The following is a 15,208-nucleotide window of genomic DNA, read 5'->3' on the forward strand; positions in this document are numbered from 1 at the left end:
CGCATGCGCCCTTCTTTGCCCAGTACCGTCTTCACTTAGGGTAAATATGTTGGCATCCTTGATTGCAGTGTTTTGTGAAACTTCTACAAAAGAGCTTTGGAGGCACCCTGTTAAGAAATCATTACTTTGGACAAAAATGATTAAATGAGCCTCAACACTCTTAAATAACTGCGGCAGAGAGACCCATTTTAAGTAAAGTGGAACCTCTGTTTTCGAACGCTTCTCAGTTCGAACAAATCGGTTCTCGACCAAAAATTTCGAGAAATTCTTGCTTCGCCTTTCGTTTAAAAAATCTGAGTTCGAACGCCGGTACGCTGGGGGCGATGCTGAGCTGTGTACGGGTGTAGATTGCCCCCACCCCTCGTGAAGAACTGTTGTCACGTGAGCATGCACTTCTTTTTGCTTTCGTTTTGAATATCGGTGAAGGAAGTGTTTTAACCCCTAATTATGCCTCGGAAGAAGTTTGGTGCAAGCAGCAAAGTTGCTACAGGTGAAAAAAGAAGAGTAGTGCGTACAACTATTGCATTTAAGAAAGAAATAATAGCAAAATATGAAGGTGTGCGAGTTTCCGATCTTGCTATACATACAGCATGGCTTCTGCTGAGCACCACAAAGGTAAGAAATCCTATTCATAATTCTTTTCTTTATCCTTTAACCGCTCACCACTTGTTGTGGAGACCCGGGTGCTAAATGACGTGTAAACGACCTGATTTTTTTTATTTTTCCATGTTCATGTTAGTTCACGTTCGCGTTTCGTACGAAAGATTATGCTAACGCGAACGTACGATTAGCCTGGGTTACCTTCATGTTTATGTTCTTGCTAAACATTCAGGGTGTTGGAACGGATTAAAACGATTTTACATTACTTTTAATGGAAAAACAATTTTCCGCGATCGACCAAATTGGTTTTCGAACAGGGTTCTGGAACGGATTATGGTCGAGAACTGAGGTTCCACTGTAGTATATTTATATGTATATGAGACACAGGCTCTGGCATTATTATTTCATCAATTTAATTATATCATCCAACATCACACAGTGAAATAAAATGCGCTTATAAATTAGCTTTTGTCTGGGAAGTGGGTTTGGCAGTTTTGTTGTATTTTGTTTTAACTCTATGGTGTGGCTCCCTTTAAAAAAGACAAAAAAAAAAACCCATCCTTTTTGGGCTCTTTGGGTCAAAAAGGTTCCTGACCACGACACTATCATAACCACTCTGTTGAGCCTTTCCTGATTAGCTTGAGACGCGTTCTTAAGTTGTATCCTATCTTGAGTAGGTTAAGATAAAGTATCGAAGAGTAACAATTTTTTACGGTGTATAAATTGATGTTAGACTGGATGTAATTGACTAAGCATCAAACTATTTTAAATTGTTTGATTTTTTTTAAACGACTGTTTTTGTACATCTTGACTCCTTTTCCACAATTTGTCTTTTTGCTAACTACAAATGAATGCTGATGTACTGACTGCCTTAGCTTACACTGCTGCTTTATTGCGAACTCGCAGTTGAGTAAGTCAGTAGCTCCCATGCTGAGTGCGGTTAAGCACCTCGTTTGTTTGAATTGTTTAAGAATACAATTAACACAGACGACTCAATTGAGTAATATCTATAAATTTGAATGATTGAATAGTATGTAGAAATAAAAAAGAAATCTTATTGAGTCAACCCTGAAAACCACACCTGCCATCTATGTTGTGAAATGGAGATGAGTTGAAACTTCACTCCCAGAAAGTTGTATTTGATGACACATAATTAGAGAACTGCTGATGCTGAGTTTTCAATTAACATTGCTCTTTTTGTATTGTTCCTGTCTATTATGGGTTTGTGTGTTTTAAGGACCATAAAAAGGAGCGAGGTCTCCCTCCTACATTCCGCATGCACAAATATCTTTTCATCTTCTAATTTTGTAAACTTGGTTTTGGCCCGTTTACAGTGCAGCAAGTGTCAATAAGCTAATTTTACATTTTTCTCACATTCTGATTTGATGCTAGAGTTAATTAAAACGCGTGCTTGTGTGAAAGACAAATGGGTTTTAATATGTACACAGCTATAATAAAGCCAAGCTCATAGACTATTGCAATATTTTGTTTGAAAAGAAATTAATTCACTTTTAATCAAGATATCAGAATAATTTGACATTGTTGTTTGCTATAATCTCAGAAATCTTTAATGTCCATGCACAGTAAGTTTGACACATAACCTGTGAATATATGTTAACAAACTTCAGTCTTTTCTTTTCTGTTATAACTCGAGCTCCAAAATTGAAAAGTTCACCCGGGTATAATATGTTGCGCTTCAGTGGCTTTGTTGTCCCAATTATCAACTCAAATTATTTGCAATTCTGAGACTAATAAAACATTCCATTTTGTGATCATTTGTGTAGCTCAACTTCATCAACAGAAAAGTCATTAAAGGTGGGGTGCCTCTTTTGATGGGTCCACAAAAACGTAAAAGTTAAATCTCCATTAAGAACAATGCCCAACTGAGTTCAAAGAGCCATTATGTTTTAATTACCTTTGCCCCTATCTGCTTTGAATTTACTCTCATCAGGTCTGTGAGGGGCAGAGCAAATCCCCCCCAAAAAAGAGAATTCAAGCGTTTTTAAAAAATAAATGCAAAACGTCATAGTTGAAGACATAAGTTTTCAAATGATGCATTCCACCTTTAAAGCATGTGCAAGAATAGGACCAAATTATGATGCTGGTTTGTAACATGGAACTAAGAACTGATAAAGAATTTTATGTACATTTATTACAAATGCTCATTTTGCCATGCTACACTTCAGGGTCCATGATGAGATGGTTGAGCAAGTCTTTGCTGTAAATTAAATTGGTCTCATGATCAGTGAGGGCTGTCAGCATCTCATCCATCTCTTCTTGGGTGAAAGCCTCCCCTTATGTTGACCAAAAAAAATGCACAAAACAAGTTAATGTACAATAGCTGATCGTTTTTGACTACTATTTACTAAAATATTTTACCTTCCTCCATCATGTATTGTGACAAATCATCCGGGTCCAGGTAACCCTTCTTTTCTTCGTCAAGAACCTCAACACATAAGTATAAAAATAATTAAATTGTGAGGTACATGACATCCCCGGAACCCTAGTGGGGATAAGTGGTGCTAAAAATGAATATAAAAGGTCTGCATTTATATAACGCTTTTCAAGTCAATGAAGACCTTCCAAAGCGTTTTATATTGTGCTTCACACTTTTCCCTTTTACACACACACACACACTAACCAATAGCAGCAGCAACAACTTCCTTATCGGGGGGCATTAGGGATCTAGTATCTTGCACAAGGATACATAACATGGAGGAGCCAGGAATGAAACCTGCAACCTCCTGATCCCAACACAATCGTGTTACCTGCTGAGCTACTGCCGCCCCAATGAACATTTGACAACAGCCAACAATTGTACTCAATGGTCTTTATGCCACACCCCCCCGGTGAAAGTTAAGAATGTCAAAATACATTTCCAGTTTCTGTTCAGTCGAGCAAAATTTCTATGCTTGGAATTGATAGTGGCTCGATTTACCTTTGAATGTGTGTTAAGCAGCGGTGGTTTAAGGTTCAGAGCTTTGGGGGTGGGCAAACTACACCCCGCGGGACACATGCAGGCCTCTTCATCTGGCCAGCCATACGAAAAACAGTCAAAATATTATGAAGATAAACTAATTGTTGCCTGACCACCTCCTTTTTAATTATACTGGGTTTTTATTTGCTATTTATTACTGTTTGGTACTCCGTATACAGCGACCTTGTCCTGAAAGGCGCTTTAAAGTAGAATGAATTATATATATATATATATATATATATATATATATAGTGGGACCTTGCTACTTAACGGTTCCACATTCACGGTTTCAGAGCTTCGCAGATCTAAAAAAAAAAAGAAAAAAAATATTTAAAAAAATAAATAAATTTTAAAGCATTTTTGAAGGGGCGTCCCTACTTCGCGGTTCCACGGTTTTCAGAGCTTTGAGGGTCTAAAAATAATGATAATAAAATTAAATTGAAAAAAAAATAATAATATATATACCGGTATACTTATTTTAAAAAAAAAAAAAAATTTAAGCATTTTTGAAGGGGCGTCACTACTTTGAGGAGAAGTTTCAGTTGGCGTGTGTACAGCACAGTTCTGGAGGTCATGAGATTGAACCTCCTGTGTGGAGTCTGCATGTTCTCTCCATGCTTGCGTGCGTTTCCTCTGGGCACTCCTGTTTCCTCCCACATTACAAAAACATGCATGTCCGGTTAATCAGCCGGTTCGAATTGTGCCTCGGTGTAAATGAGCGAGTGTGTTGTCTGTCTCTATATGCCCTGCGACTGGCTGGCAACCAGTTCAGGGTGTCCCCTGCCCACTGCCTGAAGACAGCTGGGATGGGCTCCAGCACCCCCCCCCCACCCTTTTGAGGATCAGTGGTGCAGATAATGAATTAATGAATATATATATATATATATATAGATAGAGATAGATATAGATACTTTATTCATTCCCGCAGGGAAATTCACATTTCCAGCAGCATCCCTGAGCTGAGAACAGTACAATAATAAAGCAAAAAGAATACAATATACAAATACCCAATGTGACGTGCAAATGCCCACTGTAGCGTGTTATATAGAATATCTAAATAGTGCTACACAGAATACATATTGTAATAAAATTCGATAATATGCAATGTAGGGGGTGTGGTGTAATGTGGGCTTTTACTCTGCCGGGTAGAGTTGAAGAGCCTCATTGCATGAGGAAGAAAAGATCTCTTCAGTCTGTCCGTAGTACAAGACAGTGACAGCAGTCTGTCGCTGAAACTGCTCTTCTGTCTGGAGATAATGCTGTGTAGTGGATGGGATGGAGTGTCCATGATTGACCGCAGCTTTTCCAGTGCTGACTCTCAGCTACTTTTGTATTAGTGAATATAGTACTAGTGTTTTTTGTGTCTACAAAAATAGTATAGTACTACTTTAGTTGTATGTTTGTGGTATTTCTGTAGTCAGATTTTTGTTGTATTTTGGTAGTTTTTTTATAGTAATACTGTAAGGTTATTTTGAGGTATTATGTAGTACTTCTGCAGTAGTATCTTGTAGTATTACCATAGTACATTTTTTGTAGTATATCCGTAGTATTTTTGTAGTATTTCTGTCGAAATGTTTCTATAGAAGTAGCTTAAAGTATTTCCATACTAGTATCTTTGTAGCATTTCTTTAGTAATTTTGACTACTACTGGAGTTGTATTTTTGTACTATTTGCGTTGTAATATTTTTGTAATCTGATTTTTTTATCATAGTAATACTTTAGCAGCGTTTGACTAATATTTCTATAGTATTTTTTCCTATCAGAATGAAGACCAAATAATATGTGATGAACTAATTTAGTTTTGTGGTATTTTTGTTGCAGATACGCAAAGAGACAGTGGGGACAACATCAGCACCAAAAATGTTCTTTATTACTAGATCGATATTTGATATTAAATATGTCATTTTTGTTTGGAGGGGCGGATGAAGAAGCCTGACGGCCATGTGGCCCGCAGGTCGTAGTTTGCCCACCCTTGATCTGGTTGCTCAGCACCCCCGATACCCTGAACCCTAAATTGCCCCTGGATTGCAGGCTGAAGTTATCAAATGAGTAAGTAAAATACAAAAACAATTAAAATCAATATAACTATGTGCAGGGCGGCTCGACGGCTGAGTGTTTAGTGCGTCCGCGGCACAGTTCTGAGGTCACGGGACCAAATCTAACTACTGACCTTCCTTTGCGGAGTTTGCATGTGCCCTCCGTGCTTGCGGGTGTTTCCTCCGGGCACTTCGGTTTCCTCCCACATTCCAAAAACATGCCTGTCAGGTTAATGGGATGGTCCAAATTGTCCTTAGGTGTGAATGAGAGAGTGAGTTGTCTGTCCCTGTGTGCCCTGCGACTGTCTGGCAACCAGTTCAGGGTGTCCCCCGCTCACTGCCCGAAGATAGCTGGGATGGGCTCCAGCACCCCCGCGACCCTACTGAGGATAAGCGGTGCAGATAATGAAAGATGGTATGCAGTTTAACTATGTGCAAGTCTTACTTTATTTGATGTATTTTTTTGCTTAAATACCTTTTTTAAATGAAATAAGTTATTACATACATATCCCTGAAATTCCCTTTTGACCAGACAACTAGTATATAAAAAGAAAATATGGTAATATGCTGCCACCTAATACTATGGATGAATTTTACAGTTACCCGGCTGATCACTGGAAGAAAGCAAATATACTGAGCAAAGGTACTTTTTTGCAAAAACAAAAGCTGTCACGGCACGCTAGTGTAACCCGGAACACTGGTTGAAAAACAAGGTAATAAAAGTACACGCACGCCACATGCATGCACACGCACACACGCACAGAAAAAGAAGCTTGGAACTTGTTAAACAATGATGCATTCAATTCAACACAATTGTATGTGCCAATATTATTTTTATCTCGTTTTCATTTCCTCAAAATAACAATACACTTGATTTCTTTTTCTTTTTCTGATATTTAATGATAAAAAAAGTTTTATTTAATATAAAGGTAATTTAGACAAAAAGCTGTTATTGAAAAGGCTGGAGCTCTATTGTTTGAGGTAGACGGTGACATTTTTTTTCACTGGTTTGACAAGTGTGACTATGTTTCCAAGTATCTTTTTTCGCAAGGTAAGTAAACTTTATTACAGGGCAGGTGCTCTCACCTCAAACGCTTGAAGCAGAACGTCCTCAGAGATGGGAGGGAACCTTTAACATATGGACACATATACATCACAGAGAATAACTAGTTGGCTACGGTTAGTCATTGGCTAGCAAAATACTTCATCACACAGTGTATTTAGTTATGAAGAGTACCTTCCTCCTTCCTTGATCTCTAAGCACAAGGTAATACTTGCAAAACCAAAACAGGTCCAACACTTGATGTACAAGATTGTTCCGTATTAAATAAGCCATCTTACTTCTGCTCCATCAGAACCTTTGTCATGGCAGGTAGGAAGCGATCCAGGTGGATGAATCCAGTTTGGTCCTCCTCTTCCACCTGATTTAGCAAACACCATGTAAGCCGTTTGGGTGACAATTTGCAAATTGCTACACCCAAAATAATTCATAAACCGTACTAGGCACACGTTTTGGGGTGTTCGGCAACCATGCTGAAGAGCATGTGGTGAGGTAGACGACAAATACATGCATATATGTTGGTTTTGTTGAAAGACTAATGGTAGAAATTTTGATATGCTTTAAAAATGTGTTCTATGGGATATGCATAGATTGGGGAACCTATCAGCGGAAATACGGGGTGTTCTAAAAGTTTTGAGCACATCTGAAGTCCCCGTATCTCATTAACTTTGAATGGTAGTAAGGTAAACGTTGTGCCCTTGCAAAGCAAATTACATCAATTGGCAAAATGGATGAACTGCAGAAAAACAAAGAACACCACTTCTGAATTTAGAAGACTGAAATTTGAAAAGGACTTGGTCCAGGTTGCTATTCCTCAGTATTGCAATGTCACCTTTGTTGATTTTGTTTCACGTGTATTCAAAAAAGAAAAAATAGCACGATAAAAATCAGGTTACAAAAATTAAATGTATCAGGCAACAGATACTGCTCGAATCTTCACTTATTGACCACATAAATACCCCAATATAAAAAAGTATTATATTTTTTTTTGGTGCATTTGTAATCGATTTTGGGTTTTAAAAAGAGCAACTACTGTACAGTAATACATGTAGCTCCATATATATTTTGTAAACAATTATTTACCTCAGCTATAAAGTTGTGTAGGTCGGCCTGGCTGGGGAAGCCACCAAGAGAATAGATGATGGTGCCAATTTCGCTGTAATAAAAACATTTAAGTTATTGATTTACACTGAATTTGTTTTCTACTTTGCACTTAATTTATAAACAAACAAATAAATAAATGATTCCACAATGGCAGAATATGCACTAACCAACACTACCTTTTTACTAGTGCTTTTCTCCCCTCAAAAACGCCTACTGATTTTTTTAAAGAAAAATGTACATTTTTTCTAAACAAATCTTTCCTTGAGACTCATATTTTAGTGTAACCCTGTTTTATTTTGTAGGGAGTCTAAGTCTTTGTACGTCCAATTACATTAGATTTACGTTTTGGTAAAAGTTTGCCACTTCCAGTTTTAAAGGTGGAGTGCGTAGTTTGAGGTGTTCTTAAAAAGTTGAAACTTAAATATTTTCTCAATTACATATGTGTTGAACATGCCCAACTGAGTTCAAAGATCCATTATGCTTTGTTTTTCATTGCATGTATCTGATTTTATCTTACTTTCATCAGGCCTATTCAGGGCGGAACAATCCCCCAAACAAATTAAAAAAAGAAGGATTTATTCAAGCATGTCTAAGAAATGGACACACATTATGTATTACAGACGCTGCCCTCCTTACGAAACGAGATAGATGCCAGACAAACGTTCGTGAGTTGAATTTGTTTGTAAGTTGCTCCAGCGCTATATTTTATACGGAATGTATGTTTAAGGTTTATACAAGTATGTTTAAGGATTGAATAAGTAACCTGTATTCATTTGAAACTCAAAAATAAACGTTTGATAAAATAATGTGCTCTATAACGTTACAAAGCAGGCTGAATGATAAAGCATAGTACTGAAAAACAAAGCTACGCATTAGGCCTTGACATTCTGTGGTCTGTAAAGCCCTTTGAGACTCCTTGTGATTAATAGCGTCACAAATAAACACGACTTGACTATAAAGATAAATAATGTTAACTTACTTTTGGAAGAGTTAGGCGACTTCCTCCTCCGTGGTAGAGAGTGGACAAAAAAAAAGCGATCCAACAATTTTCTCAACAGCATCAAGCTTCCTTATTCCACTTTCATTTCAAAAGAAACAGCTCGCCTCTTCTTTACACTTTACACCAACCATATTGAATGGATGCACAAGATCTCATCTCATCTCATTAGGTGCACCGCTTATCCTCAGTAGGGTCGCGGGGGTGCTGGAGCCCATCCCAGCAATCATCGGGCAGTGGGCAGGGGACACCCTGAACTGGTTGCCAGCCAATCGCAGGGCACACAGGAACAGACAATTCACTCGCTCAGTCACACCTAGGGACAATTTGGACCGGCCAATCCACCTGAAATGCATGTCTCTGGAATCTGGGAGGAAATCGGAGTGCCCGGAGGAAACCCACGCAAGCACGGGGAGAACATACAAACTCCGCACAGTAAGTCCGGTAGCTGGATTTGAACCCACACAGGAGGTTCCCAAGACCTTAGAACTGTGCCGCACACGCACTAACCACTGCGCCGCCGTGCTGCCCGGATGCACAAGATATTAAACAATAAAAACGTCAAAGTTCTTAGCGTGCTAGAGATACAGTGCAGTGTGTATACATAAAAACCAGGAAGTAGAAGCTTGATCTCTTCTTCGGGGTGGATGCTGGGTGACCTCTCACAGTGCCAAGCAGCGGAAAGAAGCACGACAGCACTGTTATTTACTCGGATAAAAGTGCTCACAATACAAAATCTAATTTACAGCAATGTCCGGGTATTTTTCGACATCCCGAAAAAAATGTTCGTATGTACCATTGTTCATAACTTGAATGTTCGTAAGTAGGGGAGCGTCAGTACTCGGCTTCAAACTCCTAGCTTAAAGTAATAATTGCACCCTTTAGTTTTAAAATGCTGCACCCCACCTTTAAACAAGTATGTTTTATTTTTTTGGGGGGACGGCAGCGCAGTGGTTAGCGCGTGTGCGGCACAGTTCTGAGGTCATGAGATCCAACCTTCCTGTGTAGAGTTTGAATGTTCTTTCTGTGCTTCCGTGGGTTTCCTCCAGGCACTCCGGTTTCCTCCCACATTCCAAAAATATGCACGTCAGGTTAATTGGCCGGTCCAAAATTGTTCTTAGGTGTGAATGAGCGAGTGAGTTGTCTGTCTCTGTGTGCCCTGCGACTGGCTGGCAACCAGTTCAGGGTGTCCCCTGCCTGCTGCCCGAAGATAGCTGGGATGGGCTCCAGAACCCCCGTGACCCTACTGAGGATAAGTGGTGCAGATAATGGATGGATGTATGTTTTATCTTTTAAATTTTTGTAATATTATTAATGTCAAAAGGCTGGCATGTATTGAATATGTTGTTTTTGTGTTTTTTAATGGTGTTGTATGGAATTTGGAACTTTCATACTCGCTGATGCCGTCTTCTGGCATGTGTCATCATCGCAGTCTGTGACAAGCTATTGAGTTGCGCGTGCAAGTCCATGCATTTCTTAGATGTGCTTGAATAAACTATTCTTTTTTTAAATCTTCCATTTGATGTTTGGACAGTACTTAAAAATACATTTTCTTACTTATACTATTTTCATGCAACACTTACAAAAAACTGCGGTGACAAGCATAAACTCACTCTCAGACCCCCCTCCTCCAATCCGCGGCTCGAAAAGCTTTGCTAAAAATTTAGATAAAAGCAGAAATGCTTCGTGGCTAAAAAAATATAAGGTCTCTTTGAACTGGGTTGAGCATTTTTTACACATACTTATTAGATCAAATATTATATTTTAAACTTTTGAAGGATACATCAAAGCCAATCTTTAAATTTTCCGGCAAAAAGAAAAAATTGTCTTATCCAGCCAATAGTAGTAGCTCTTTTTATGCTCAATTTATTTTTTCTAATTTTGGTAGTAGTATCTACCAAATGCTCTATAGGATATTTCTTATTTTATTAGAGACCAGGGTTGGCGGATCAGTGTGTAATATTTAGGGCCTCCTAGTGGTACAAAAAACTTTTATTCAGTAAAAGAACATCAATATTGATTTAAATATTAGGCAAAAAGATAACTATCATACCAATGTTACTTTTTCATTAAAATAAATCATAGGTCGAGAATTTTGTATTTCTTTTACATAGTGGAATCCTTACTTAGGTCACCACCATGTATGTCTGCCGTTTGGTTGCTTGCTGTGGCACTGGTTTTCGTTTGCATGACTCAGTGCCATCTAGTGGTCAAATATTACACACTTGGTCTTTAACCGACTGTGGGCACTGTTGACGGTACCTGTCCTGCGTTTTGTTCATGGCAAATTTGTATAAGAAATAAAATAATGAAATAATTCAGAAAAAAAACAGATACAGAGACCCCTTGCTACTTTACGCTTAGGTTAATGCATTGATTTTGTCTTTGTTGTCAATATTGTATCATGCATTGTAAAGGGGCGCTTTGATGGTGTTCTGTTTTGGGTGAGTGCAATTCTGGAGTGGTTAATCAGGAAGAACGAAAGAAGCGCTAACCATTGCGCCGCCGTGTGGGCCCGATAACAATTTAATTTAAATATTTTGATAAAAGGTTTATATTTTAAAAGGACATTTTTATTTATTGAATGTTTGCTTCAAGGATATTTTTATTAATTGAATGTTCCCCTTTCTAAATTGAATTATGACCCTTTTGGGTAAAACACCGGAGCCTCCACAAACTTTGCCACCAGCCAAGCGAAAGTGGAGCGATAGCGGGGCTAGGAATCAAATGGACTGAACCATCAATGCAGTGGAGAACTGTATTTTTGACGCTACTGTGTCCCCGTTGCGGTTTGTTTTGTTTTACTTTTTAAAAATATTTGAGCTAGCATTTTTTATTATATTTATGCCTATCCTGTTCTTTATTAAGGGAAGGAGAGTTTTAAAAATGCTATCATTGTTGGGGGTTCTTGTCTTAAATTTGGGGGTGTTTGAGCAGGCCCATAATCGGGCTGGTTATGTCCATATATATACTGTAGATGTAAGGGAAATTGGGGTCTAAGTGTGCCTTTTATAATATAATACTTTATTATATATCTTTACACATTTATATATCTTTATATGTTTATGTACGTTTTTATATTTCTGTAATGTACTCAAAACCAGTTGAGCTTTCATGTTGTTCTCTGGAGCAAGCGCCTTCAAGGTCGGGACGGTAAGGTTCCCAAGCCAAAAAGCTACAATTCACATTCACTGTTAGACTCATGTTACCAAACAGGTGCAGGAAATCCTTTGCTATCCCATCTAGTTTCCCAAGCCAAAAAGGATAGAGTCTCTATAATTCAGACACTCGCTGTTAGACTCCTATCTGTTATGAAACAGGTGTATGGAACTCCCTTGCTAACCATCTCCAACTTGAAGGCCGCTGGGGACGTTCTGTGGAAGTTCGACTCCCAAATTCCAATATTCCATTGCTCATTTATTATACTCGAACGCTATCTAGCGACCAACATTATACGCTGCATTTCCTGTCTGAACCAATCAGAAACCTTACTGTGTCCTCCAATCAGAATCCATAAGTCCGTATAAAAAAGTTTCAATTTCAATTCACAATTTCAATTTACAAGAATGCAACATTGCCTTGTTTCTATGTGCTTGCTTTTCTTTAATAAACGAGTTTGATTATAACTTAAAAGTCTCTTAAATCATCTGGACATCGTTTTCAACCTGACAGTAGGTAAATATGTTTTTATCTATATGAGCCAATAATTTGTATATAATATTCCTTTGAATTAAAATGTAAAGTGTTTTTTTGTTAACATACAGTATATCTGAATTTCTTCCCGATAAAATTCCATCATAAGAGCTTGCTGCTGTTTCATTCATTCAAATTACTCCTCTATGGCTAAGTGGTCTGGTTTTGGGAAGAAAACTCCCAGGCTAAAAAAAAGGGGGGGTTTACCCCCGATGAGTGTGACTATCTGTGTGAGTGGCTGTGATACGCTGAGGTGACGGTTTGTATGTGCGTCTTGTGTATGCTGTCAGAAACGGCCAGGGCATGTGTAATATGTCAGAGGGCAGTCGTTCCATACTGTGCCTTCAATGGAGAAATTATTGGAAAGAGTCACAGATCCCATATTGGGTCTTGAGTATGTGTGGGAGTTTCGTAGCCCCAGCAAGACTGTCCAGCCACATTATGAGTGCAGGCTTTCCCAGGTGACCAACGTACAGCATGACATGGTCGCTCATGTCAAAAGCAAAAAGCACAACTACAAATATGTGGTAAGTCATTTGGCTCTCTAGGAGTCAAAATCAGCTTAATTTTAGTGTTTTGTCCAGACAAAAAGCTCTTTTTTGTAGTTTGTACTCAGTAGCTCTGCCCATGGTCACTAATCCAATCAGAAGGCGTGGTGTGGGTAGCGTCCGAGACTGAGTGTGAGAGGTGAGGGAGGGAGAGAGAGGCTTGGCTGCATTTGAGCAGAAATAATCGGTCCGTTGAATAAATATAAATGCAGATATTGATATCTGTCAAATTTCAAATATGAGTGCCGGTAATCGGCCTGCCTTTCAATCAGTCGACTTCTACAAAAAAACGCATTCATATTTTTCTTGAAAAATACATTTGTGGCAATGACGTTACATCCTATGCTTTTGAGTCATGGTAGTTTCAGGAGCGAGCAGCAGCAAGTCAACTGCAGGAGAGAGAGTGGGAAAGGTGAGATGGCACAACATTCATTTGGACAGGTAACTTAAATTAGTTTTACCTGGTTATATCAGTATCAGAAATTATTTCCCCCCCATTTTATTAACACTCCACTTATTGAAACATAAATATTTTGTTTGTTTGTTTGTTTGTACATGATTCAATTGTTTGTTTGTTTGTACATGATTCAAATTGAATCGTTTCTTCCGGCGCCGTCACGAATGGCAGCCACTCCAGCAGCTCCCGTGTTATTTTCGATTGTTCTCAGCTCAGGGATGCTATCTATCTATCTATCTATCTATCTATCTATCTATCTATCTATCTATCTATCTATCTATCTATCTATCTATCTATCTATCTATCTATCTATCTATCTATCTATCTATCTATCTATCTATCTATCTATCTATCTATCTATCTATCTATCTATCTATCTATCTATCTATCTATCTATCTATCTATCTAATCTACGTCTCAAGATCAAAACCGTTTCTGCGCACATATTCTAGCTTTTGGTGGCTCGTTACATAGAAAAGAAACTCATCAATTAAATTAAACTCTTAGGCATGGGTCCCAAACTCAGTTCTTGGCGGCCGCTGAGGCTAGAGTCGAGGTGAGCTGGGATGAGCTGGGACCAAATTGCGCATTCTGAATAAAATCTCTGGCTGTACTTGGCCAAGACACACTATATTGAAGAAATACATCAATAAAGCCCGGGCCACACAGGGGTGGACAGGCGTGCGTCTTGAAGTAAGTGGGTGCTCTTTGCTCATACCTGTAGTTGTGTGTCCATTCATTCATTAGCCGCTTATCCTCAATATGGTCACGGCCGTGTTGGAGCCCATCCCAGTTATCTTCGGGCAGCGGGCAGGGGACACCCTGAACTGGTTGCCAGCCAGTAGCAGGGCACAGAAAGACAGACGACTCACTCGCTCATTCACACCTAGGGACAATTTGGACCGGGCAATTAACCTGACATGCATGTTTTTGGAATGTGGGAGGAAACCGGAGTGCCCGGGAAAAAAACCACTCAAGCACAGGGAGAACATGAAAACTCCACACAGGAACTTTTGATCTCATGACTGTGCCCCAAATGCGCTAACCACTGCGCTGCCGTGCTGCCTGCTATGTGTCCAATTTTCTTTTATTTTGTCTAATGACAATAAAAGTATTAATTCAACTGCTATTATGTGTGTTATTATTTGTTGATCTATAATTGTTTCTATGTTACAGTCGTATAACCTCAGTCGGTAATGATGTCATCTCGAGGTAGTTTTAACCATTTCAGAGCTTTAAAGGTGGAATAGTACTTTGCAGATTTTCACTTTTCACTGGTGGTTCGTGTCCCCATCAACATCAAAAACTGAGAGATCTCTGTACCATATCAAGGAGGGGCGTTTAGACTCTTAGTGCACCATGAATTCGTTTATACAGCACTTTGAGTGGCTGCTTTACAAATACATTTGATTTGATATTCGACCGAATTCGATCATTGGTTTATGGAGACAACATATCATGAGCTCACCGGACATCGACAGTGTTGTTTGATTGGTAGTCAAATGCTTCAAAAGCTACTCGAATCTTGTTTTCGACTTCTGGGAGGAAGAACAAAATATAGACTCCGGTTGATTCATGTTTTCTTGGTTCTTTTTATGAGCTTGACATCATCCTGAAGTTTGTTGTGAGAAAAACCTCAACGCACCTGCACTTTGCGCGGTGGCCGCCATGTTGTTTGTTGTCGAACAGTTGCTGTGGCGACCATCGGTCACGTGATTTGTTGAAACGACAAAAGA

General features: G+C 38.9%; 1 protein-coding gene across 1 annotated transcript; it reads right to left on the reverse strand.

The window, feature by feature from the left end:
• Positions 1-2,732: 2,732 nt before the first annotated feature.
• Positions 2,733-15,160, reverse strand: drc8 (dynein regulatory complex subunit 8). Its single transcript, XM_088334823.1, has 7 exons — positions 15,118-15,160; positions 14,941-15,010; positions 7,757-7,829; positions 6,955-7,034; positions 6,700-6,742; positions 2,980-3,046; positions 2,733-2,894 (listed from the first exon to the last, which is right to left on the reverse strand). Exons 1-7 carry the CDS (start codon positions 15,140-15,142, stop codon positions 2,776-2,778), a joined length of 477 nt encoding a protein of 158 aa, XP_088190949.1. The 5' UTR covers positions 15,143-15,160; the 3' UTR covers positions 2,733-2,775.
• Positions 15,161-15,208: the final 48 nt, after the last annotated feature.

Source organism: Urocampus carinirostris, chromosome 4 (assembly GCF_059441175.1).
Source record: "Urocampus carinirostris isolate Australia breed hairy pipefish chromosome 4, RoL_Ucar_1.0, whole genome shotgun sequence".
Lineage (NCBI taxonomy): Eukaryota > Metazoa > Chordata > Actinopteri > Syngnathiformes > Syngnathidae > Urocampus > Urocampus carinirostris.